We start from the raw sequence: 27,457 nt of genomic DNA on the forward strand, positions 1-27,457 counted from the left end.
TAGTATTTGCATTTGGTGGGTGAAGCGACTGCTAACAACTGACTGAGTTCTCTGCATCCCTGAGGCAGGTGTGAACAGGTCACTCAGAGGAAAAAAGAATCACACCCTGGTGTTCTCTCTTTCTCCTACCTTACTCCAAAATCTTGCTAACTGGAGCAACTGTAATGTGAGGTAAAACTATACAAGAAATGTGTTCAAGAAAATGTAGGTGCTAATTCTGTAAAATTACAGTAAAAAATAATTCAGGTTCTTACCAAAATACATTCCTGACAAATCACTCTTCTCTGTATCAAACTATCAACACCTACAGGCATAAAAGCATATTCCAGAAATGCAGAGCTAAAACCAACTTTGGAAAACAGTTTGTCCACATACATGTGGTCCTTTCTAGTGTTCATTACATCTCATCCAGAAAGCCTTTAGATGCGATGCCGCAACAGAGGACAAGCCCCAACTATCTTTGATAGATTGGTCCAGTGGTTATTCACTGTTACCCATAGGCCTTCACTTCTTTACCAAGAAAGGTAAACCTCTTTGCCTAATAAGGGACCTAACCAGTTGTTAAGTTTGCTCTTGTTACTAGCATATGTTCAAATCCTTTCTTATTACTCTTAACCTTACTAAAAACTCTGACTTTAATACCCTGTACTTTTATTGGGCAACTATTGTGGTGAACAGTCTTTACTGAGAAGCTATTGCAGTGTACCTACAATTTTGTCCTGATAACAGCTTAACTTCATACCTCCATTCATGGCGTCAATCCTTATTTTGATCTGGTTCGGTCCAGTCAGCAAATTTCTGATAGCATTGAAGTCAAAGATATTTCGAAGGAGATTGAGGTAGATATCCACAGAATCCACAATTTCCACTAGAAAAATTAGATAGGAAAAAAATCAGTACAGTTTGCACATGGGAAAATACCTCTCTCAGCACACTTCTACCAGCCACGCAACTCAATTAAAATCGGAGCATGCAACCTTCACATAACATAGAGCCCATAGAGGCAAAGTCAAAGACTTTTACTGGTTTCAGTGTGACTACCATCAAACTTCAAGCCTTGCAAAGATCAACAGTTTTGCCTGCTAAAGGAATGCAGAAATAATGTAAGTTGACACTTCCTATTTCACTGAAAACATTCATGAGAATACAATATATCAATGTAAATTCTACTTGTCATTCACTAAGTCACTGAACATCTTTTCAAGCTAAAAAAATACATTCTCAAAGGATGCAAGATGTCTATGCAAAGTTGAAGCCATATGTTCTATTCTTCCACCTGACAGCAGTATGTCCATCAGGAGAAACATATAGCCTATTGTTTACAGTGCTGGGAGCAGGAATATCTGTCTCCAGTTTGTTGTCAATCTACCATTATATTTCTGCATTTCATATGTCATTGATTTAGAAAAGTTAGGCTCAGATACAACATCTGGTTTTTGCTAAGGTCTTGATAATTTGAATTTTAAATTCATAAAAGCAGAGAGCTACAATCTTTTCAGTTCTCTTGAATGTAAAACCTTATATTAAAATGAAAGTAAGTGTGTCATAATGTTACAAATAACTGCTAAAAGCCATGCTCCTCAATCACCTTGGAATGTATTACTTTTCCTGATTAAATTAAAAAAGCATATATTATACAAATGTCTTTTTATCTGGTTAAACAAGTATCTTGAAATATTACAGTTACAAGTTAAATTGTAACTTTGAAAATCAGCCAGTTTTGCTTAGAAACACTGACCTCATGCTAATGCTCTTCTTCAGGATAACATGAAAATGACACAGGCATTTTTTGAGCCTAAGAACACTTAGAAAAGATCACAATGATACACTTGACTGGACAAACGAACAAACTAAAAATTGTTCTCAAGGCTAAAAAGTAACCTGCAAAACCTATTTGGAAATCAGTTAATTCTATGGTATATGCTGGAAGTGCCAAGGATTCACTAAAATTACCCTACTATATATCTTATATGCCTTGCTGCCAACGACGTTTAAGTAGGCTATAAGCTTTACACATATGAACAAATGCCTCAACTTCAGTGAAGCTGCTCACACATGTTAAGATAAACTGCATGTAGGATTAAAGTCAAACTTATTTTAGCTCCTGCCAAACCCAACTGGTTTACTCTCAGTTGCTTCAATACCTCTGTAGCCTTGATTCATACAACTGAAAAGTTGTTAGTTCATACAACTGAAAAAGTAGAAGTTTTAAATACATCAGAATTATTTTCATTCTTTCTGCACTTCCAGTCTGCATTCAGACCTGTATAAATTATAATTATTCATGTACTTATAAGCCAATCACATTGCTTCAGTAGGGACCCCTGGCAGCTCTGCTGTGCCAGGATGATGTATTCTGGGAAGAGATTATTGCGAAATGATTTTTCCTTGAAAAACATTCACACAAATTGCAGTTGTTTAAAATCTGTTTTCATACTACCTTTAAGGCAGAGGGGGTACTCCAATTTCATTTAGAAAAATATAATTTGCAGAGATTGAAAAGTTGAAAAAGCAAAATTTTAAACTGTGGCAATCATACGGTTTCAGAGTGTTGCTGGAGCCGAATTTTCTTTCCTTTTTGTTTGCCTAAAAAGCCAATCATGTTATTTGCAATAACAATAATAATTGAAAAAAAAAATCATAATTTAAGGGATTTTTAATCAAAAACATTATTTATTAGAATGTACTTAATCTCAAGATATGAAGTTTTGGTGGAAAACAAACTAGCCTTAATTCTAGGATATCAGGAATGAGGAAGAGTTCTTGAGACCACACGGAGTTTTATAGTATGTGAAATACTGTCTGGACCCCTTACTTTGCTTTTGACTCCTTAAGGACAAAATGGCTGTTAGCTCATTTCAACCCAAGTGTAGGCATAAAAGTATTCACATCTTTAAAATGAAACGTGTTTAAGCACTCCCTTTACACTTGAAGTCACTAGATGTACATTGCCTTACACATCCCACAACTTTTCAGAAAGTGTGAGCAAAGAATGAATAAACTGAGATTCTCACAAACACTTTTGTCTGTTAGACTTCCATGAGCAAACCACTCCTAGTCCAAAAATGTTTGTGTTTGGTGTTTAACTACTAGCAAGCCTCAGCACAAACATTTGGCAAAGGTATCTGGCTAAACGACGAGGACTCACAAACTTAAAAGTCTGTAACTCAGCTTCTTTATGTGCAAAACAAATGCAACATTTACCTATATGCCTAATATTTTGATAACTTGTAGTAAGGCATCTTGAAGAAGTAAAGTTATGTTTAAATAATCACCCATTATCATTTTGCATCATAATCAATGGATATAGCATGCATAAAAGCACATGTTGATACCTCGGAAAGGTTTGAATTTGTTCTCCAGATCAAATTCTTGTCTTCCTAGGCGTGATAAATCAACTCTGAGATCAGGACAAATGGCATATTCCTCCAAGGTTTTGCTGATTTGATAGATTTTATCTGAAACTGTATCTGGAGCAGGACCTGTAAGAAGCAAAAAATGTGGTGGGTCATTTCTATTAAATGAAGGTTCCCTACTCAAAAGGTGAGTGCTATAAGAAACAGTTTTCTGAATGTATTTCAGAAATACATTCTGAAATATATTTCAGGAATAAACCCAAAGAAAGAACTATGGTAAATAAGGTCTGTTCTTTCAGTGTAACACAGGTTTAAAACATTCGCTGGAAAAATGTAATATGGAAATACGGTGTGTTACTTGGAACGTTTTGATTCACAAAGAGTACTTAACTCAATCATTATCCAGAGCAGGGCAGTGAGGGAACCAAAAAACCCACAGCCATCCTTCTTTGGGTTTACTGCTCACAGACTACCATTTTTTATTCTACATGGAATCTCAACATACATATTAAAGGAAAGCCTGTCCTCAGCAGGAGTTTCTGGTGTTTCACAGGGCCTCCTGCAAATGCCAAATGGACACTTGTGAAGGTGAGACAGCTTTGTGTTTCATGTTATTTCATTAGATATAATTACCACTTTTAAAAGTCTTAGCATTTTGACAGTGGTGTTCTATTGCAGCTTTCCTCCAATGACTTAATGAAATGTATCTTTATCTTTTACATGATCTCTGCCCTATTCCAAAACCTCTGTCCTTCCAGCGTCAACTTCCCGCTCCTTTCTAGTGTTACTATAATCAATGCAGCTTTGCCACGTCTATTAGTGTGTTCCATCTCAGATACATTGTACCAGATGGTCCACAGCTCACTTAACTCTTCATTTGGCTTAGAAAATGACTTCTTACTCTTCTAATCCAAACCCATGAAAGGAGTGGATTTCATTAGTTCCAGATAATTCTTGATAGATGGATGTACTGTCTACTAATATCGCCAGCTAAAGAGATCCCACAGCGTTGCTCCACATTATCTCCTACATCTATAGAAACAAACCACTTCTGCCTGGACTAGATCTGCAAAATAGACTGAGCACAGCAAAAAAGCCCTCCCTAGGAGCTTGTCATGATGCCTAACCATTTTCTCAAAAACCTTGCCTAATAATGAACTTCCATTTTCTCAGCTGCAACTTAAACCAACTACTTTTCATTACATCCCTCTTGATTGTCATACATAACTGAACCTTGTAACCTGTGTTTGAGGAGTGTTTCATATTTAAAGCTTAATAGCCTATTTGAATTTTCTTTGCAAAGGTAAAGCACACTAGAAAGAATGCCCCACCAACTGTTAAACATTAATCAAACAGATTCTAGGTGTATATGGTTTATAGAGTGCTAATGCATCTAACAGTTTGGCTCTGGTATGACAGTGCTGTGACCCCGGCTTTCTCACTCTCTGACCTTACACAGTCCCTTTAATCTCCCTGGGATTCAAGCCTATTCAGTTTATAAAATCACACCGGTTTAACCATGCATGTTTTTCAATTAAACAAGGAACACAAGAGAGCATCCCCTTCTCAAGGTCTCCCACCTTCAAAATGGGGAAGGAAGCATTATTTTAGAAGCACTTTCAGTTTTTTTCAGATGGAAAGCACTCTACATGTATGAGGTATACAAGATGTTTTATGGGTGTACACAGATCTGTAACATAAAACATGCTTAATGTATAACATACCTACATGTGTTAGTTTGCCGGTTTTGGAAAACAAGACATTACCTATATATAAAACTCCCATTATTCAACAGTGTAATTGCAATAGCTAAAATGGAACAACATTCTCCCTCAATAAGAGCAGTTAATTCCTGGGTAAACATGAGAAATGCTTTCTTCCATACAAGACAATGAGTTATACTGCTTACAGCACTTCCGAAATCACAAGCTTTAAAGTAAATGCCAACAAAAGCAACACAGAAATATGAGGAAAATAGAGCTCCCTCAGAGGCATCTTTATAAAAGGATCAGACTGTTACAATGACCTGGCACACTACAAGAAATGCTATAAAATCAGATGGCGAACTTCTTGTTTCTAGAAACCTTACAACTACTACGAGGATTTCAAGGAACATTGAATTCTTATTGTACAGACCCATGAAAAAAAACTTCACTTCTATTACTGAAAAAAAAAAAATTATATGCATACATTCTTCATTGTTTTACCAGAACAAATGAAAAACACACAGTTGAAGTCAGCAGTTATCCTTCTCAGCGTATTTTCATCTGTCCTTGTTTAAACCATGACACCATCATACTAAGATTCAATGTTACAATGTGTTACTGAAAAACAAACAACCCTACCTCCATTGGCAACCTCGAACTTGACTCCAAACTCTCCTCCAGGTCCCCCAGGACTGTGGCTAGCTGTTAAAATAATTCCACCAGCTGCTTTGATCTTTCGGATGATACATGAAACAGCAGGTGTGGATAAGATACCGTTCTGTCCAATAACCAATCTGCCGATCTAGGTGGAAAAGGAAGTCAAAGTACTGTGAATGGTACTAGACTTTTGAAAACTAGTAAGTAAACGCAGACACATACATACATAGATATACATGAACAGGATAGAAATTGTAAAGTCCTAGTATGGAAGTTATTCTTTTGCAGAGAAATACACATGCATGAGTTGGTTGCATGCTAATCTGGAGCACTGACAAAAAATATTGTATCCTGGCACATTTAATTCCAGTGGACTGTGACTTGCATAGTCACAGTAAAGAGTATAGTATACTAGCACAGTATACTAGCATGCGAAGCCAAGCCCTCAATCAATAGTGTATAAATATAGTATAGTATACTAGTGTAGTATAAAGTATAGTGTATATAGTGTAGTATAGTATAAAGTATAAAGCAAGAGCACAGCCATGGCAGTGATTTGCAAAGCTCCCAGGCATAGCACTGGGCTATGATCTTGCTATAAAACCCTTTCACGTATCCCCACAAACCAGCAAATCCCCTCACATACCAATATAGTTTAGGCCTGATGGTGTGGATGCAGTTTACAGGGCTTTAGCCAGCATAAAAGAGAACACCAAACAAATTGCCTTTCATGGAGCAGCCTTTCAGTCCAACCATAAATTTCACTACATACTAGAACCTGTAGTCTCTGTAAGTCACATCTCCATTACCAAGACATCCTTGGATGTCCTTCCCTAAGGAAAGTACTGCTCCTCCTTCAGCCATCAGTGACTGCTTGGCCACTCCAGATGAAAAGGGTGTGTTTCCCAGGTCACAGCTAGGCAGGGGAAGTTCCCACCATTCTTAAAGGGAACAAATGTTTTCAGGTGACGTTATTAAACACTGACTCAATGTGTTTGGCATTATGCTGCAAGGTTCCAATTTCAAAACGTTGCCTTCATCCTCTAACACAGATACTACAGTTTCACCTCAACATAAATAATCTGGGAGCCAGCCAGAAATGTATTTACAGAGAAATACAGAAGAGTTCCAGATCCTGGGATACAGGCAGACACAATAAAAAGGAGGGGAGAAGGGGAAGTTAGTGTCACAGATCAGAACTGAGGCAGCTGCATATGGAGCTTAAAAGGATACTGACAAAGTTGTGGGGAAGGGGGATTTATATCCTCACTTAAAAAAAAAAAAAAAACAAAACAACAAACACACACCCCCATACCCCCACTGATAAGTAACAGTTTAGGGTGGTGGTGCAGAATACTAAATCCTTCTCACTCATCTAAAAGCAGACTGGGAATTCAACCTCAGATTTCCCCATCTGATTTGAGAAAGATTTGATAGATCTACTCTGTGTGTGTGGCAAAGCAACAGTCCAGGAGGTGTTGCTACCTGCCAGCTTTCTGTAAAAACCTTTTTCTTCATACATAGATTAACTTCTTCTGGCTCCAGTTATTTAAAAGTTTCAAATAATTTCAGAAAAGCAAAGGATTAATAGATAATTTATTTAGCCTGGTTTTGAAAACTATTTTAATAAAAAAAAATATTTCTACATGGAAATTATCAATTTCTAAAGTAAGCACACGTTACTTTCTTGCTAACCCTCACAAAGCACGAACTAAGGGTAGACATTTCTCTTTCACTCAGAATTACAAATATCTGCTTTTCTGCTTTCAAATTAAAAATAATGTGCAGAACAACACACTCCACTAGCTGAGATTTCTATCCCAAGATCTGATGATAGGATGAATGTTTGTCCACCTTGTTCACTTTTCACAGCTTTTGCAGATGATTTTGAAGCCTATGTATTACTAGAAACCAGGAAAGCTATCAAAATTGGCAGTACAGTTCATGGAAAATCTTCCAAGGTTCATTTGACTTGCTCTTGTTACTAATGGGAAAACGTTATGTTTCACTGTCTTTTTTTCTCCCAGATTAGAGTAATTCTTAAAGAAATGAAACAAAATTAAAGGAGAAAAAGAAAAAAAAAAGTTAAGAAACAAATAATTTTGTTCTATTATAATGAAAACATTTTCCAGGGATAACAATATCCTTTTCAGGAGAGAAAAAGGTAAATCAGCAAAATCCACATTTTCTGTTCCACAAAATCCACATGTGTCTGTTTCAACATACTCTTTAAAAGCAGTGCTTCCACTGACATGATCAGTCAGTTGGTGTGAGTTGAGCACATGTACAGTTAACACATATACCACACAGCTCAACCTGATTTCTGCTCAAATCAGTAGTATTAAATGATTCTGTTTCCAATTCACACCATGGCTCATAAGACTGTTGTATTTATGTTACGATTTAACCACTATTGCCAATTCTTCTGAAGCACTAGAAAAAACACAGAATGTTGGGAAATGGACTTTTAACAAACTCTCTTTCAGTCTATACAACAGTATTCATGCACCTTTATTATGGAAAGAAAAGCATGATGAAAATAACTACTGAAAATATGTGTTTTGAATATTGTCTCTCCCTTTTTTAAACTATGAAGCATGCAGAAAGCTAGAGCAGTGACTCAATCTTCCAAATACAGCTGTCAGAAATGGGTGCCAGCTCTTAAAACAGCATTGTATATGGGTAAGCAAAAGGAAGATGACAGGAATTACATTTTGCAAAATGCTTCAAAAAAACACCACTGAATCTGTCTAGAAGTACTCAAGTATAAACACCTTATACTTGCATACAGGCTTATCATGAGCTCATGTTCTCTGTACTTCTTAATCTAGTGAGGTTTAGATTTTTGCCCCCATGAACACCTAAGTGTTCTCTTAAAGCAAGAATACTTAGATTACTCAGAACGCACAAATTACCTGGCACTACCTCTTCACCACATTTTCCTTTTTTTTCCTGTTCAACATATGTTGCACAAACCAGTTTCCCATTTTTTTCAATGCCAATATTAATACGAACAGGAGTAACCTGCTTTGCCTTCTGCATTTTTCACAAGGCTATTATTTCGATACTACTTAGAAATATCAGTTATTATACTAATTTCAATACTGTAGCAATAGTGCAATATTTAGCATATTAAGGATGCTGAAAGTGAAATTATGTGCATGATACACATGCAGTGACCACTGCAAACAGCTTCACCTTACGTGAAGGCCTTCAGTGCTTTTACAAAACTCCCTGAGGGCTGTGCAGACCTTAGAAATGTACACACGTTACCCATCTTTCTCTGCTCTCTTTATTTCGGTGGCAAGAATGCACAACCTCATCCTCTCCTGGCCCAGAAGCTGTTCATTTTGTCTCTGAACCAAATACTAAACTGACATTTAATTAATTGTAAGTAAGGAACGCTCAGATTTACAGACTTCTAGCAACCTGGGCTAAACCAGTAACGAAATCCTGTCCATGTACTGTGTCACAATTAAAGTTCCAGTAATATCCTTCTGAAAATCTTGGACAGTTTCATAGCACGGAAAGATTATCTTTGGAATTCAAACACTTGCATGGCTAAGAGATCACAGGCATGTAACATCTCTTCTAATACTGTGCCCCTATGCCATGTTCTATTTTATCACTCTGCTTTTAGCAGCTACAAGCAGAAACAAAGACTATGATCCCCAGCAAACTGTTACAGCTGGAGGAATAGTCACCCTCACTGGTGCTTTACAAGGACATTTTTATGCAATATTACCACTTGCAGCTGTGCATTTTCAGACGATTCAGTTGATTATCATGGAGTCACTTAATGCTTTTTTTAATTATTTACCCCAGTAATCTCTCACATGCCTCAGTCAATTAAACCTGAAAGAACACGAAGCAAGCAGATTATATCCTGGACAGCACAGGGCTGTGCCTTCCTATCTTTTGCTGTTGTAATGCAAAGATGACTGAGTGCCACACTCAGCGTAGAAATAAACAGATCTATCATACAGGTCCAGGTAAGGAGGGTAAGATTTGCATGGAAGAACATGGAAATAAAACCAACATGGTATTATAAAGAAGATAACTGGAAAACTCTTTGCCATCTCAGGCTTTTACAGCATTACTAGCAATACTCCGTGATCTCTCTAGTATGTTGATATGACTTTCAATATTCAGAATATGATCAGCATCTTCCTGTCCACCACTGAGACACAAACACAGCAGCTTCTCATTTAAACCTACCCTAAACTTCGTATCAAAGAATGAGACACCACATCCAGTTGATGGGTCTAATGGAATACTTGCATTTAATTTGTAGCATAACTGTGTCATAAACATGGAACCTTTTACCCAATTCTTCCAGACATTAAGGTCACACTACTCATGACAGGACTCAGGTGAAAAGGGAAACAGAGCCTCAGATACCATCCTAACACCCCACTTTGCCAAACTGCTTGTTGCAACCAGAAAAGGTACAGGACATCTGTCTGGCCTTCCTCATGCTCCTGCATCCTCCCGTGACAGGCAATCACTTACCCAAATGTGCTTGCTACAGCCCCAGCAGTGTGACCCATTGAAGGGTGACCCTGGTTAGCCACCTCCAGCTCTGAACAGAAAAGATGTGGTGGAACATGTGCTGGTTATGGGTGCTCATCATGGACCAACCCATAGCTGTTGCCACCAGAGGAAGCCAATACAGGCTAAAGCTGTGGGGTGTGTACCTGCAACCCCAAACTGGAGGGCACAAGCCCAAAGGACTGAGGATGATAAGAAGGCAGCCCAAGCACCGGCAGCTGACTGGGCAGGGGGCCTCATCTCATTCCTTGTACCAGGGCCTATGCCAACTGTGCTAGGTTGTTAACACAGGGGGAATGTGGGGTGAGTCACCAAATTAGAACAAGGGGAACCTAGCAACTCTAAAGGGCAATACATTTACAGTTGATAATAGAAAATCCCTTTTATTTTTGTACTCAGCAGGCACAATTAACCATAACACTTGGTATGTGTTTTCCAGGAAGGAGATTCAAGTTCAGTTTATCAGCACTATGTGGCTATCCCGCTCCTGGCACTCTGGGTTAGCTAAAGGTTTTGAATGCAGTTTCAAAGCTTCCACACATTTCACTTAATCCTGCCTGCACCAGCTCACTTCTTTCCTTGTGATACTGGCTACATGTCTTCTAATGACATTAACCTCATCCAAACAGAGAGATCTTTGCCCTCAGGAGTATTCCCCTCCTTCCCCTGCACTTACATAGCACAGCACTAAACAATGCCTTCACGCAGGTTTAGATATTTTCCCAGCAGATGTATTTTAACAGCCACAGAATAAAACATACAAACGGTATTCACAGAGTAAACATGAGGCTTATGCATTTACAGTGTACTTGATTGAAAGAGGGGTGAGAGTGGGCAGGGTAAGGATGGCAAAGAGGGGATGGATCACTAGCATATGGAAGTGGGAAGCCTTTTTGGCGTCAACAGCACCCCACCAGCTGGCCTGCTGAAATTGTGAGCACTGTGACATTTGTAAGAGTATTATGCTTGAATTCAGATATTTGTGGGAACTGTGAGCAGAAAAGCTTGGGTCATGGCTTCAGAAAATACTAAAATGAAACTGTGCTTCCAAGAAACTTGCAGTAACTTAAGAAAGCGGAAGCACTACGACACCACTACTACAGATCTGTGAAGACCTGAAACAGAGCAAAACGGGGAACAGAACAAGCAGCAGTAAGGAATCGACAGGAAAAATTAATCAGAAAGGAGTCTGGAATACAACGTAACCTGTCTGACAAGTCCCTGGTCTCCTAAACCCTAAACTTCTTGTGCTCTTCAGCACCTCAGTCCTTGTGGTCACCTTGTGGCTGTAACCTACTTCATAGCTCCTACCGGTGTGCAAGGGCAGGCAAGGACCTCAGCCTCAGCAGGGCAGCTCTTGCTGCAAGGCCTCACTTTAGCTGTTGCTGCACTTTATCCCACCTGCTCAACAGGTACAATTCCACCGGCTCGACTGAGCTACACGGAGGAAGGGGGTAGGGAGCAGCACTCCTCCAGACCCAACCCCCCTCCCCTTGCAATGCCCCTCACACCGGCTGGGTCCCCCTGCTTTGCACTGGCTCTCTGCATGCTCACTCCCCACCGCTGTGGACAAACCACCACTGCCACGCTGCCCTGGCCAGTGTCCCCACCTTCACCAGTGTGCCCCCCCAACAGCCCTCCTCGCACTCAGGGCCACGTAAGCCCTGGACTATACCAAACCTCCGTGTGAACAGCAAGTTTGCAAAAGCTACCCAGTATGTAATACAGCCAGCCTCTCTGAAATCTCAGGTATCACTCAGTGTCTGCTTGATTGTACCAGTGAAAATGTGCTTTAGAAATAAATTTAAAATACTCACTATTTATACCAGGCTGGCTAATCCTTACAGCTTGTAGGTGACAATAAATAAGCAGAGGAAATTTAGACACATACAGAGATTCATTTCAAAGTTGAAAGATCTCCTGGTTATAAAACAGGACTGCATTTAAGGAATTAAGCTTTTCAAAACAATTAAGAAAATTCACTACCTATATATATATATATATATATGTGCATATATATGTGTGTATGTATGTATCACTTCTATCACCAGATCTGGAGAATTGATTTAGCCATCACGAGACACAGAAGCTTCAACTCTGCTTTGAAGGAGAGACTTAAAAGTCTGCATCATCTGGCATTTCCAGCTTTCTGTATGTACACACTGACACTTGAATGTGCATGCATTTACCAGAAGACATCCCTTTTCTTCCTGAGCTCTTTCCCGTTTTCAGTACTGCACAAGAAAAGCTGTAATCCGCTTGATTGCAGAGATATTTGCCACAGTTGTCTTGCATTTCATAATTTGTTCTTATGATGCAGCCAAAATGCTGAATTCCTCTTGCTTCAATAATACCGTTCTCCCTGAGCACTTTTACAAGATCCTGAGCAGTAGATACTTACATATGATTCCTTCGCCTCCCGCATTTTTAATTCTGCTACATTTGCTCCTGCATAGCCAACCGTGACTTCAACTCCCACTCCTGCCTCAGTCTAAACCAACCCGGTACGGCGTGTGCCGCAGCCTGCAGCAGCCTGCCGGGGTGATGAACACAGACACACCGGGCGCGCACACCCCTGAAGGTGGCATCGGTCTGATCTGTGTATTCAGCGCTGCCCGGGTTATGACATTAAAGCCTCTTGCCCCGTTCAGGCTGGACGGCTCCGCGCCTCTCCACCGCGAGCAGGAGCCGGTGCGGGCAGGGCAGGCGGCCCCGAGGGCACGGTGAGAGTGCGAGCGGCTCGCTTACCCCGTTGGCCGCGGCCATCTGGACGACGATCTCGATGGCCGTCTTGCTGAAGTACCTGCCGTCGCTGCCCACCACCATGGTGCAGCCCTGGCGGTCGCGGAGGTCCACGGAGGAGAGGAGGCTCTGCACGAAGTTGGGCAGGTAGTTGCGCTGGCTCTCGAAGAGCGCCGTGGGCCGCCGCAGACCCCCGCCGCCCGTCGGCCGCTGGTCCTCGTAGGGCGCCGTCTGCACGGTGAGCACCGGGATGGGGGTCCGCTCCATGGCCTCGCTCCACCCGCCCGCTGTGGCCCCGCTGGGCAGCAGCAGCCCCTCACGCAAGCTGCAGGGAGCGGACAGGAGTGTCCCGGCGCGGGGCCGGGCTCGCTGCCGGAGGTGGACCCGCCGGCGGGCCCCCGGCGCCGCGGGGGAGCCGGGTGGGTGCGGGGTGCGCGCCTCCTCTTGCACCGCCCCGCGGGGCCCCCGCCGGCGCCTCGCCGCCCGCGAGAAGGGCCGGGTCTTGCCAGCGCGCTGCCAGCGGCGAGCGGCGGCCACGGACAAAAATAACCCTGGAAAGCGACGCCGGGGATCGCGGTCCCCTGCCAGGGGTGTAACCGGAGGCAGGCAGGCAGGCAGGGCGAGCCGGCGCGGCACACTTGCTCGGCGGGATCACGGTCTGTCAGCGCCGCGCCCGACCCCACCGACCCCCGCCGGGCTCGGGAGCAGCACGGAGCACCGCTGCCCTCCCTCCCCGCGCTACCGCCTCCAGGTGAAGGCAGGGGCAGTGCCTGCCGCAGCGAGCAGTCGGTCAGGCAGGCCTCAGGCTGGGCAGGAGCGGGGCTGGTACTGTCCCGTTTGAGAACCCACAACAGTCAATAAAAGCATGAGCAAGCTCTGCCACTACTAAACCTTATGCAAGGGGAATCGATTTTTAATTTTCTTTATTATTTTTTACTATACCGAGCTAAAGCAAGTTTTTTGCATAGTAAGCAAACTTACGGGTGGGTTTGCTTTTTCACGTCAGGAGCCAAGTACTACAGGAAGGGTCTGGCCTGATCATGCTGCTTTCTATCCCGGCTTCCTCCCAGTAAGGCTGAGCAACCCTCTGAAGATGTTTTTCCCTTTGAAAAACTGTAAGGTATTTTATATGGATGCAGTTAGGCCAAGTTCATTGACGTTTATGTTCACTCTGCTTAGATTAAATGCAGAGGTGGTGGCACTGGCAATTGCGAGGATGCCTGACATTTTCCAGTATAAAGGTTGTGTTTACAGATGCTTATGGCTGTCAAATATCAGCTGAAATTTTCCACCCGAATGCTTGTTCCACACTGGGCCCACACAACAGTGTTTTTTACCAGGACAACTCTGTTGGCTGGAGAGATGGAAAAAGTAGTCATGTAACCTAGACGTCATTATGGTGCTTAAGAAACCCCTGGTGTTGACCTGCACCTGAGCAGACAGAAATAGTTTTGTAAGGCATTCTTCAAGTCTCTGTGAAGGAGTCTGGTCATAAACTGCTCAGCAGCATGATGGAGTGCCGTGGCTCAACAAGATGACGCATCAGCTGTGTAACAGCAGGTGGCCAGGCAAACATGGGGTGAAATGCTTTTGTTTGTTTCATAGACTAAGAGTTCATTAACAGCCGGTGAGAGTCACCTGATGAATGGTAACCAGAGGAGCTCAGTCCTGGTTTTGAGCCCTGTTTCTGCAGACTCTTCAGTGGCTTGTAGCGGATACAGTAACATGACTGTTAGCTACTCACACATCCCTTCGGCAGTGACCACTGCCTTCACAGTAGAACGCTATACATGCTGTGGTAGGCAAGGCCCAACAGTTTAATCTAAATAGACTAATCCACTGAAGCCGATACAGGAATTCTGTATACTGTATATACCGCCATATACTCTGACAAGAGGGCCAGGGCAAATACGGGGAATCAGTAATCTCAGCTTTCTGTTTTGTTAGACGTCCTAGTCTGTAGCCACATTTGTGGCTTCCTGTACTGATTCAGAATGCTTTTTAAATAGCAAAAGGAAAATTCTGCGGCATGGAAATGCCAGTTCTCACATCCGTAATGTAAACAACGTGCAACGACAGATGAGGTTCTTACGACTTAAATAGTTTTGGGCACTGTCAGTAATGAAGCCGCAACATATAGTCTGCATTAGTGAGAGCTGAAATGGAGTCAGATAACTGCTGTCTACCACAGCAAATACTCAACAAGGAAGCAGCAACAAAGGTCAAAAGCATTAGGAAGAGCAGATGGTAAGTTCCAAGTGCCAAATAAAGGAAAACATCATGACCAAAGTAAGAAACAAAGTATGGTATTTGAAATAGAGAACTGGATAGGGAAAATGTGTTCAGCATTTGGGAGAAAATACTAAGTTTGAATCAGTTTTAAAAACTCCGCAAATGCTGACATTCCCAAAACGCACATTTAAGAGGGACAAGCAGCAGCAATTTTCCGGAAGTGTTTGTCTTCACCTGTATCATTTACACAAACAGTGCTGAAGAATAAAGAAAAAGAGTTTCACTGTTTGAGCATCACCTTGACTGACCCTACCAGGAATGTAATAGGTTGTAAAGAGCACTGTACAGTTTTTAGTTCACTCTAGGCTCTGTTTGACATAAGTCCAAGCAAAAGTTTATGTGACCCCTGTTTTCCTCTAATACATTGGAAAACTCATTTTCCCAAAGCCATGCTATTTCATGAGAAGCTCAAGTTTTGTTACAAGTAAAAAAAAAACCCGAAAAAGACCAACCTTCACAGTAGCTGTGCAAAGCATGAGAAAGTTAATGTAGAGAGCCTGAACATTCTCCTGCAAAAGCTGAAGAAAAGGACAATTTTTTACTTTTTTAAATAAATGCTTCAGTTTTCTAGTACCTGGATTAGCGTTATGTTGATACGGTTATACTTGCAGAAGGTTTTCAAATTCTCTTTTATAGGAATGCAAGTCTCACAAGCAGTTCTGCTCTCAAAGTTTTGTGTTTCCTCAGCATTTTTTTTTACCAGCATTTTACTGGTGCCTTTCTGTGTCCCTTACATCATTCTTTTCGTACTCTGAGCTGGGCACTGGGTTGTTGTCTGTGTTAATTCAGAGGAAAGAAATTAGTCCCACAGCAACAGAATCCCTCTGTAGCCAGTTACTCTAATTCAGTTGACCTGGTGACCAGAAGTGTCCCATTTGCAAGATGGCAGGAACTACTAATGAATCTTCTAAAAGGTAGATTATAGAAGTCCATCCCAGCTCTGATTTAATGCTCATATGCAAGAAATTGCTGTAGACCCGAAACTTACTTTCTGTTAAGGAAAAATCTTTTGTATCGTCTTGCAGACGTTGCAACAGAACTATACCAGCACCATTAACTGAGCAACTATTGCGCCTTCAGTTGCACTATCAAGTTCACCATTCAGCGCTAGTATAAAATCCTAATTTTAGACAGAAACACATTTTTACAGTTGTTTCATATGATATGTGTTTGTGATAGAAATGTGGATACTCAGAATTAATTCAGCCATTCCCCGTGGTGCCATACTTTGCAGTTCAAACTGTCATTCTGCAACTGAACTGCATTTTCCAATTACTCCTGTAGTGCAGTTTTTGGTTGAAGAACAGCATACCAGTAGTGCTATTATGAGATGAGGAATGTTTACCTCAGCTGTTGAAAAAAAGTTTTTCGGACGAGTTCTAAAATACAATGTTGGCCTGTCAAAAACAGTTGAATAAAATGGCTAATTTCAGTTAATATATTGTTTTGCTAATAAAAGCAAAAATGTTCTTAAAACTCCGCACTTGAGCTATTTCCCGCTTGTGAATATTTTATTTTCTTTGACTTGCAATGACTTTGTTTCAAAATGTAAATTACTTGGGAGTTAAAAAAATTGAAAAGAGAAAATAAAATTGAATATTTTTTCAGTATTTTGACTGACTTGAGCTGTCTTGTCTTTCAGTTCACAGATGAAAGGTTTTCTATGTAAGCCTTGCTATGATGTTTAGAAAAGGGAGAGAAAGTGTATTTTATACTCTTACAGAAACATTAATTCCCTTGCAGCAGAGCTTTATTGAGAAGTAGTATTTGTGACCTGGTGGATAGCACAATTCAGTTAGGTTCTGGAAATTAATCACCAGAAAATACTGTATTTCGCTACAGGTGTATGTCTCTGATTACTGTGAAACAGGGCAATTGTTCTAAGGAACGTTTTCCTACAAATTTACATGCAAATTGATTTACAAAGCCCAAACAGGAAAAATTCCCTGAAAACATTATTCTCATGCTTGACAACTGATTTACTGTTGTGTCAGCAACTCATGATGTGTAAGTTGGATCTGACTGACAAAATTGACTGCTACTATCCATCAAATCAGGAAGAAACAAGGAAGGAAGGGACTGAGGAAGAGAGGAAGGAAGTTTGCCAATCTTTAAGCTAACGAGAAAGCAACCTTTTGAAAAAAGAGCATTCCCCAAGATGCCCACAGGCACAGTTGTGGAAAGTTTGTTCATACAGTTCTGTGCATAGCAGGGGAAATCAAGATAAATATCCGTCTCAAAACTCTAACAATGTATCTACTTGGATTAGTGCTTTAGATAGCTTAGAATTAATAGCAGTTTTTCATTTTCCAGTGTTAGTGGCAGACCAGTCCCATTGTTCTTGTTTTCAACAAGCAATTCCATACAAATACTCAGGCAAGTGCACTGACTGCTAGGCCAAGAGGTGTTAGCAAGGGTATGAACAACAGGTCCCTCGTGGTGGTTCTTGCCAGTGTGGGGAAGAAGCAGAATCTGAACATGGACACAAGCGTCTCTATCCCCTCTCTAGTCCTGTCACGTTTAGTTCAGCAGCTCCATTGCTGGTTTAGCCTCTGCTGCCAGGATTGGAACGAGCAGGGGAAGCAGCTGGCACTTTAATTCTCCTATTGCCTTAACAGCAGCTTGGAATGTGACTCACCAGCACGGGAGAGGAAACAAAATGCAATTCCTGGGAGTCTAAGTCAGCCTTCTCTCCAGTCCTATAAGGGGGTATTGCAGTGTTTCTCCTCTGAGTATGTTGCCTCACTACCGAGAGCACCATTCTACTTATTCACACAGCTTTCTTAGACCTGTCACCTGTTACGCACTCCTTGTAGATTAAGGGAAATAATAACAGCTGTTTAAAGTCTTACTCTGCATGCAAGGTTCATTAAATGGCCATGTAGACTGAAACAGGCACTGCTGTGCAGCAGCTTTGGCTGGATGTCTGAAATCCAGAGTACAGTGGATATGCTTCTGCATGAATTACAGCTTTGCATTAGGCAGCCTGTCTAGACTAGCACAGGGGGAACACAGGGTGTAGTAAACACTGCATTGATAAAAATGCCTTAAGTAGTACATTATTTGAGTTCTTGTCAGTATTGTTCAGTAACCTTTGTTAAACAGCTGCTAGATTCAATCATTGAAATCAGCTGTAAAATTTGTACAGTTCTTTGGACACCAATATTAAGAGCTAGGACATCTGCAGGGGGCATCTTCTGGTAAGGAAGTCTGCATTTTTCACTTGAGTTCATGTTGGGATTTATATACACATGTGATTTCTTATGTTATTTTTTTTTTTCTGAGTGGGAATTAAAAATAAATTGATACCAGAATGTTCAGGGTAGAACAATGAACCCTCAGCACATGCAATGTTTGTTGCTGTCGTTTAATTAAGTACAGATGGGGAAGTAACATGATTCAAGGGTGGAAAAGAGCTACAATGGGAACGAAAGGGAAAGGCTAGGGTCAGGAAAGAGCTACAAAGTTCTCTGTCACGGGAGGATAAGGCAGTTGGAGAGGACCCTCTGCAGTACAGTTCCCTCCTACTATCCCATAAATATGCTTCAACATAGTTAATGCCCAGAATGAATGAAGCAGAGATGCAATCCCAAAAACCCAAAGATGTCTGACATGTATCCCATGTGAATTCTCCACAAAATCTGGAAATATACTTAACCCATCTAAAATATTGACATTATCAAATAATAACATTTTGTAATTAGCTACTTAAATTCCTGCTCAGGAAGTGACAGATCCTCTGAGTCCGACACAAACTCCACATGGAAGTGCTGAACATAGAAGGATGCTTCACATCCTTAGTTTAGCCCACTGTCAAGAGCTTCATACTCTTTTCCAACTGCAAATAAGTAGTTTAATTTATCTTACAATATGTAAAATGAAGTGTGCAGTCACCACAGTCTTGCTAGACTGTGTGATGGAGAGAGATACATCCTGTTCAAGAAGCTGTTTGTACTGCCAAGTAAGCACTGTGTCATCAAGGCCTGATTTAGCAGGAGCTTACTCCATATACACTGTGGAAGCCTTACATTTCCATTTATGGCTATTTACCAGTTATGTCACTGGTTAAGAGTAGAAACGTTATCCATGTGATTGACATGCTGGCACGTCATATGCAGGAATAAAACACAAACCAGTCCTACTTCCACAGACCTGCAAATTTCAGGTCTGATTTTCAGAGGTGCTGGAAATAGGTACTACTACTGCACCCAGTGAGAGTGACACAAAACTATGCCCTCTGGGCTGTAATGCTCAAGTGACATCATGTCCTATAAACATGACAAAATATGCCTTTTGACAGATACTGCCAAATGAATGGCCTTTTCCATGTGGTCACCCACTAGTTCACTGCGGAACTCTGGCACAAAGATTACCTCATGGTCTAAAGTCCACTCCTTACAGGCTGGAACGTTCTCTGTGTATGTTCATGCTTTCCAGTGGTGGAATTACTAAGTAAAATGAAAATCTCAGCTGAGGCATGATGGTTTGATCCTGGGAGCTTGGCAGTGATAATACAGAAGTATTATCTCAAATGTCTCCTGAGTATCTATCTAACAGACCCAGTGATGCTAGGTAGTGAAAGTAACAGAGAATGCTGGGCTTCTTGCCATACTACCAGATTTGTACACAAAGCAGAGACTGAATTTATAGTGCAGATCTACTGTCCATTCACTTAAAAAGTCTGGGATTTTTAACATTAAGTCAAAACATACACAAAGTTTAAAAACGGAGCAGGAAATGTTCCCCTGATGCCCCTTCTGGTAATGAACACATCTGAATAAGATCCACACTCAATATAACGAGTGTTTGGTACAGGGATTCCTTGTCTTATATATACTGGCTTCTACAACACTATATCATGGTGGAAAAAGCAAAATGTCATCACCCCTGCTCTGAGTCACAGTGTCTCTGACAAGGACCCAAGACAAAAACTATTCGGGAATACAATAGAATGGAAGAAGGCAGTGGCATGAAAAAGCAGCTCCTTCAAATGGGGGGGGGGGGGGGAAGGGGGGAGAGGGAAGAGGAGGGCAAAGGTGGGGGAATTTTAATGGCAGTTTTCCTTCTGAGTTTTTAGAGAAATCACAATATATTTAAGTCTGTCAGTTCACTGAAAAAGTTCACTGGCCTTTTAAACCTAGGATTAAAAAGCCCTATTTTTAGAAGGGGTCCCACACAGAATTTCAGTGATTCCTTTTTAAGTGTCAGTATCATGGTTTTGATCACTTTGCATAATTGCTTTAAGATTTCCTGTGTTAGTTTTTGTGCCCGTTGGAAAACGCATTGTTAACTTCACACTTCTCTGCCTGCTGTTTCTGGCCCTGCCATTTGGGGGAATACTACTGGGCAAAGCACTTGCGATTTTTCTCTTTTTAAGAGTCCCCCTCTCATCTCGAGGGTCAAGTAATTTTTCAGCATGCATACTCCAAATTCTAGCTGAAAATTTGAATTTTCCAGGAAACTCATTTGATCTTGCGACTATAGCTGAGGAAAAGAAATAAAAATTCTTACAGAAATATACTGTGTCTGCTAAACAGCATATCCATATTCAAATGGCTCCGATTGTTTCTTTGGCTACCACTGAGGTCAGATAGACAGAAAAGCAGTATTTTAAACTGATACAAGTAATCCAGAAAGAACCACTGGCTTTAAGATTCAGAAAAACATCACACAAAATGAGTCAAAGGCGTAATTTCTGGATGCCTCCACACATCTGTGCGTGAGCCCCGATTTGCGGCCAGAACCCCAGGCGGCTGCAGGTGCCACCCGCAGAGTGAACGCGGTCGAGCAGCGCCTCCTGCTGCTGCATGTCTGCTCTGCATGAAGGTCTGGACTCGCAGCGTCCGGCCGCAGAAGTCTGATTTACTTTTCCCTTCTGTGACCTACCATATCCTCTGGCTCATCTCTGAGAAGCTCGCTCTCGGTTCTCACGACCGGCAAGCCAGGAAGGGTGTTTAATTAGGGATGTCCGCCTGGATGTATGTCTTTGGGCACTTGTAAATCAGACAAACTTGCCTTTCAGCTTTGGTGTGCCTTCTGCTCGTGGTGTTGCCTGACCTCCCTCTGGCCTGAGGTAAATCCAGGGCTATTTCAGAATTTCCTCCTTAGGTCCTGTGAAAGTGTAAGTGGAACAAAGGCTCGATGCACTCTGGGAAACGAGTGTAGCTGTACTTGGCAGTTGCCATAGTAAAGTTATCTAAAGTAAAACGAATTATCAATTGCAGGCGTTAAGTAGGGCATTTCCTCTGAGTAGAGCAACTCAGAGACACTGAGTTAATGGATCTTTTTATACCTCCAGTCCATGCCTTGGCTGAGGTCTTTGCTTTAAAAAATTACTCTGTCATGGAACCGGCTTGAAAAACTGGCTTTTTTAGACCACAATGCTTGTGGAGAAGTAACATGCAGCTTTATTTCTTTACTGTAGAATTACAAGTTCCTTATCAGAGATGGCTCCCCTTGCACAGAAGCAGAGGGCTGTTTCTACCTACCACTTTTCCTGAGGATCCTGGTTTGACTTGCTGTTATTGGTCTTTCACCTGTCAGGTTTTACTTTGAATCAGATTTTGTCAGTGATGCTATTTCCCTTCCAGCCTTTCCCATGGCTACCTGATTAACCAGCAAACACCCTACCAAACTGGTGGTTTCCTGATGTTTCTGAACCTTTGTTTTTAGCTTTTCTCCAGTGTGGAAGCTAAGCCTGCCTTAACACTAAGTAATTCTTCTGGGGTGATCTTGGTTCAAAGCTTACAAGCTTGTCTTCAGCTCTCCTAAGATCACAATCAAGTGGAAAGGGATGGAAGCATACTTGGAAAACATATGACAATGTGATTTTCTCCTTTTTAATGCACATTGTTATAACACAGATGATAGGTAAAATGAGGTTCACAGAAACTTGGAAGTGTGTCTTTGCGGATCCCATACAGTTTCTTCTTAGTGTCAGAATTCTCTTAGGTTTAAAAGAAAGAGGAAAGCATATAGCAGGAAAAAAATCCGACTATGATTTTAGACTGAACCATCAGAAAAAGAATATAGGCTTTTTAGTATTCATAAATCCTCTCCTTTACTACCTAGGAAAGAGCATAAAAACATGATCAGATATAGGATTTCCTAGGAGAAAACTAAAATCGCATTGTTGCAGAGCTAATAGTTGCTAAAATAAATGTTACCACTAGATGACAGCAAATACTCGGTTTTTTGTGACGTTTGCTCTTCTACGAGAGGCTCAATCACCAAAAAACAGATGCAGGCAAAGAAATCCCGCGTTAAGGGCCGAGCTGGGATAGATCCCCAGTCGGAGGCAAATTCTGTTCCTCTGGAGAAAACAGCAGAGCTCTTCATGGAGTAAAATTCAGTTACTGGGTTGTAAATTCCTTGTTGCAGCCCAAGCAGCGTGCTGCTTTACAGTTCTAACTTGGAACAGGTGTCGTGATATCAGGCTTTCTGATGTTCTGGTTTGCAAACCAGAACTCCAGAAGCTGACAGGTTTGATTTTTACTCATCTTCCTTCAGTTCGTCTGAGGCAGATGCTGATCCCACAGGGATGTTTTCAGGAAAAAGTAGCAGAATTTTTATAAAGAAGCAAAACAAATGTTACAATTAAGAGAATTTGTTTATTCAGTCTATGAGCAACCTGATGTAGTTGAATATGTGCTCAGTGCAGGGGGGGGAGGGGAGTGGGAGAAGGGGACTATAGATGACCTTTAAAGGTCCCTTCCAACCCAAACTATGATTCTATAATTCTACGATTCTGTAACTGTCCTCCTGGAAACTACAGTTTTAATGTCATGTCAACATGGCCTTCGTTTCAATAACCTCCAATACACTGATGGTAGCCGTACCAGTGTAAGGAAGGGCTTCTTGTGAGTTAGACACAGTTCTGGCTACAAAAAGAACCATACACAAAGATACAGCCTTTTCTACTTGCCTTCTGCAAAAAGGGAGATGATGTCCCTAGCAGAGCGAAGCCAGCCCATAAGGCAATTTATAAACTAGGAAAGTTCATTCTGAGGAAAGCAGAGCAAATTAACCCAAGCAAGTCTGCCCCACACTTGGATTTCTGAGGAATAGTTTCCTAATAAAACTTAAGTAAAAATGGGTATTTTTAAAGTCTTTAAACTCAGATTCCATCCCCCTCCCCCAAAGTCTGCTATCATAGATGAAGCTAGCCACACCTCAGCCCTGTTAACTAATTAGACTGACAACAGCTAAAATAAGGAACTTATGCATATTAACATGTAGGTGATTTTAAAAGGTACTGTATAACATATGTGACTTTCCTGGAAAATATCATAAAGGAAAACACAGAAACACGTAAGTGAAATGAAGTTTGAAGCCTCAAGGACTTGTGAAGGAGAAAAAAAAAAACAAAACAGAAACATTTGCTGTATAACAGCCTATAGCTTAAAAATAATTTAATAATAATATATTATTATTAATAATGTTATAAATAATGTTTAATGAAAAATAAATAAAAATTAAAAAACACTGGTTATCAGGGTTGATATAAAAACATTGGCCTTTCCACCGCCTCTGTTGCATCACAGGTACAGTCAGCACGATAAACTGAAGTACTTTTCTGTGTATGGAAGTGCCAGTTATAAAACACATGCTCCTCATACAAGAGCAATACAAACCAAAGTTTGCTTTTACCCATGGTGCAGTATAATACAACTTTATCTGCCTGTCCCATGTTAAACACAGCCCCACCATTGCCTTTACCATGTTAGCTAAACAGGCAGAATCTAACATCCTCCCACCTCAATACACAGCTGACATATTAATTAAAGGTCCAGATAAGGAAGTATATACATTTACAAATCCTAGATACCAGGAATCTGTTCTCGTTTTTTACCCTTAAACCCAGTTTTATACAGGTCTGCATTGTTTTAATTCACCATGGGTCAATTGTTTATAGAAGTGGGATCCCAGTGCTAAGCCTATGCCCCATCTCTTATCACCCCACACCTGTACTCCTTTACACCACCTTGTTGTCTCCACTTCTCAAGGCCACATATGCTGTATCAAGCATCTCCATGCCGAATCATTACATTACAGCCATAAATACTTCATTCTACACAGAATGGTGGCTTGTTGGTGCTAGCTCCAAAAAACTATGGTAGTAACATACAAGGATAAAAAAGTAAAACAAATTAGCCATAACCACCTGATTGGTTAGAGAAACTGCTGTCACAGGTAAACCAAGTAACACAAACTGAAGATCAGCTAGACCAGGCATGTCAAACCTCAGCCCTGAGGCCCTGCACACTCAGTACAAAACTGCCCATAGCAGTGCCATACTGCAGGGTGACATGGATAGACACAAGACTTGGACGTCTTGCGCATAATGCAAGCCCAAGTTACAGCTGCCCTACTTACTGCCTTTGATGTCAGCAGCATCCTGCACTTTGCTGCAGTGAAACGAGGGTCATGCCGTGGCCCCCAAGTTGCATTTAACCACTTCAGCTCCAGGGCTTCGGGGAGTTAGGGGCTTACCTCTACTTTAACAGGAATTTGTAGTCCTATTGACATGAAGCCCTTGTATAGGACTTCTCACAGGGGTTTGCCACCAGCTTAGTTGGCATATGATTCCCTGTGGTGCGATCCCCAATGGGAGGTGAGTCTAGAGTTCCTCTCACTGTTGTCCCCTTTCCATCACAGGTGGCAAATCCATACACTCCATTCCAGTCACACCAGGCTTGTACTCCTTTATTCTTAAACTATGACCTGTTGACAGAGGGTGTTTCATGGGTGCAGAAGCAGCAGGCTGGCATCCAGGTAGCCCCTTCCTACCCATGCTGACCCCATCTATTTTAGCTGAACTGCCAATCATCTGATATCACCTTCCTCCAAGATATTCCTCCCCCACCTTTCCTCCCTGTGGACACGTACACATCCTATGGGTATGTTCCTATATTGCACTGTAGCACAAACACTCCCCACGTTTTCACCCATACAGCTGCACTGTAGGTTTTTGTGCTGCCTCAGGGAATGTTTCATCAGCTAAAATCACCAGCAGTGGGTAAAGAGGTTGAACCCCTCTGACCAACAGCCCCACCACAGCACCCCTGAGCAAGCTGACAGCAGCACTTCGCCACAGGAAGCCTCGTGAGGATTTACACCCAGGAATAGTAGGGCAATCTTGTTTATTTTGCCCTTCCAGTTGCCATCATCTCTGTTGATACCCAGTACTGTAAAGGGGTGTGTAGAGAGGACAGGCCGTGTAGACTGGCAAGTAAAAATTCCATCTTCTAAAGCACTGGACACTTCACAGTGGTCTTGTTCCCAATTCCACACGATGTTTTTCTTCAGCAAACTGCACTCACAGGAATACGAACACCCGGTACACGACTCTAAAACCCACAGAACCCAGGCAAAGTCCACACCACCTTTCTTCTATCAGAAAGAGCCAGAATGTGTTGTGTATCTGCTGTAACAGCTCCTGGCAGTTTTCCACCCTTCCGTCCATCAAGTACCTGAAAACAGTTTGGCAAACAGAATGGAAGACAAGGCATAGGAGATACCCTAAGAGCCAGCAAGGATGGAAATGCTTGCACTCTGTCTCTGGCATCCCTAGAAATATGCGGTTTACGGAAGACAAGAAACAGCTGTGCACACTGACTGAAGCTTCTCTGATGCTACTACTGCGAGCACTGCAGGGGAAGTCCTACAGAGGAAGAATAATAGCAACAGGAGCTATATAGACGATGCCCAGCTGCAGGTGCCTCATTACAACAACAAAGAAACTCCAGTCTACCGGCAGTTCTCATGGGAATTTTTGAGTATGTGGTTGGTGAGAAAACATAAAAAACCAAGCACCTAACCTACGGCAAACAGCATATGTTTAGCCATATATGGCTTGCTGCCTCATGACTCATGGCTGAAGCTCTTATTAAATCTCTGAACTTCTTTTGAAATGGAAAACGATCAGTTGGGCACTTCAGACACTAATGTTTCTAAACAGTTCTTCAATTATATGAGGCCTTTATAAGATACGAGGTATTCGATTGCTTTCTCTAAGACAAATGGAAATATAAGCAGCAGCAAATAAAAATGTATTATCTGCAATTTTGCATTTACATAACATTTGTAACTCAATCCCTAACACGGAAGGCAATTACCTGACTAATTTTCATGCAGTACTAAATGTCATTTATGCAATCCAAAACATGTATCATTAGAACATGTATTAGTTTTCAAAAAATGAAGAGATGCAATTGCTAAGGGAAACAGTCACAACATCACTCAACAATACACCCATCTTAATCAAATGAGAGACCAGGTCCTGGCACTGAAAGATTAGCAATGTCTCCTCCCTCTCCTCTTTGGAAACAAACTCCAAACTCATTTATGATAGCAGAAGCAAAAAGAATTTTTTTAGGACTGCTGATAAGGGAATGGCTTCCTTTGTCTCCTTTGGTTTTTCTTCAGTTTGATGCACCTCTTTTACTAAAGCAGATGTCAGGTATGTGACAACATACCTCTAGTACTGAAACAAATTCCTACTTATCCAGACACAGCAGCATCCATGTGGCACTACAGCTAAAAGTCCATTCTTCAAATCTCCTGCATGCCCTAGAATTGTTTTGAAATATTTTTTATTCCATCTTATCCTGTCACATTCACTCACTTCGCATTAACTCAGCTGTAGTCAACAAATCCCTCTAAAGCCTAGAGGTGAACAGTGGCTATCAGAGAAGGTACAGGGCACGAAGCTCAGCTCTAAACTGTGGAAGTAACGAGCAGAGATAGAAGACTAAGTTTTCAAAACAGGACCCAGAAGCAGTGTCAGAGAACCCCATTAACAAATCACACAGGGCAGCCTAAACAACACAGTGAGAATCTAGTGCTGCCAGGCCCCAAAATCCAGAACCGGCAGGGTCATGGCCTAGAAGATCTGTGAGTTCAGCTACATCTTTCAACACCTGGCTATGTGAGTGAACACTGCACTCACAGCTATGACACAGACAGTACATATTCCATGCCGACTCCGGTATTAAGAATTTTTAGTTTCATTTTTCCAACAGGTTTAGTATGTCTGCTGGTTTAGCGGTACCTGAGATGGATGTACACATTCCAAAAAAATCACAAAATAAGCAAAAGAGATGGAAGACAGTTTAATAGTAAACTCTACACACTTTTTACTGTGATTACATC

General features: G+C 41.5%; 1 protein-coding gene across 1 annotated transcript in view; it reads right to left on the minus strand.

The window, feature by feature from the left end:
- Positions 1-13,279, minus strand: part of PGM5 (phosphoglucomutase 5) — a gene marked incomplete at both ends in the record, with an annotated part of 69,273 nt that extends 55,994 nt beyond the window's left edge. The window contains 4 exons of the mRNA XM_080637572.1: positions 743-868; positions 3,336-3,482; positions 5,702-5,864; positions 13,019-13,279. Coding sequence (XP_080493698.1) covers positions 743-868; positions 3,336-3,482; positions 5,702-5,864; positions 13,019-13,279 — 697 coding nt within the window. The remainder of the gene's footprint in view (positions 1-742; positions 869-3,335; positions 3,483-5,701; positions 5,865-13,018) is intronic.
- Between the last annotated feature and the right edge of the window lie 14,178 nt (positions 13,280-27,457).

This window comes from Psittacula echo (genome assembly GCF_963264785.1).
Source record: "Psittacula echo genome assembly, chromosome: Z".
Classification (NCBI taxonomy): domain Eukaryota; kingdom Metazoa; phylum Chordata; class Aves; order Psittaciformes; family Psittacidae; genus Psittacula; species Psittacula echo.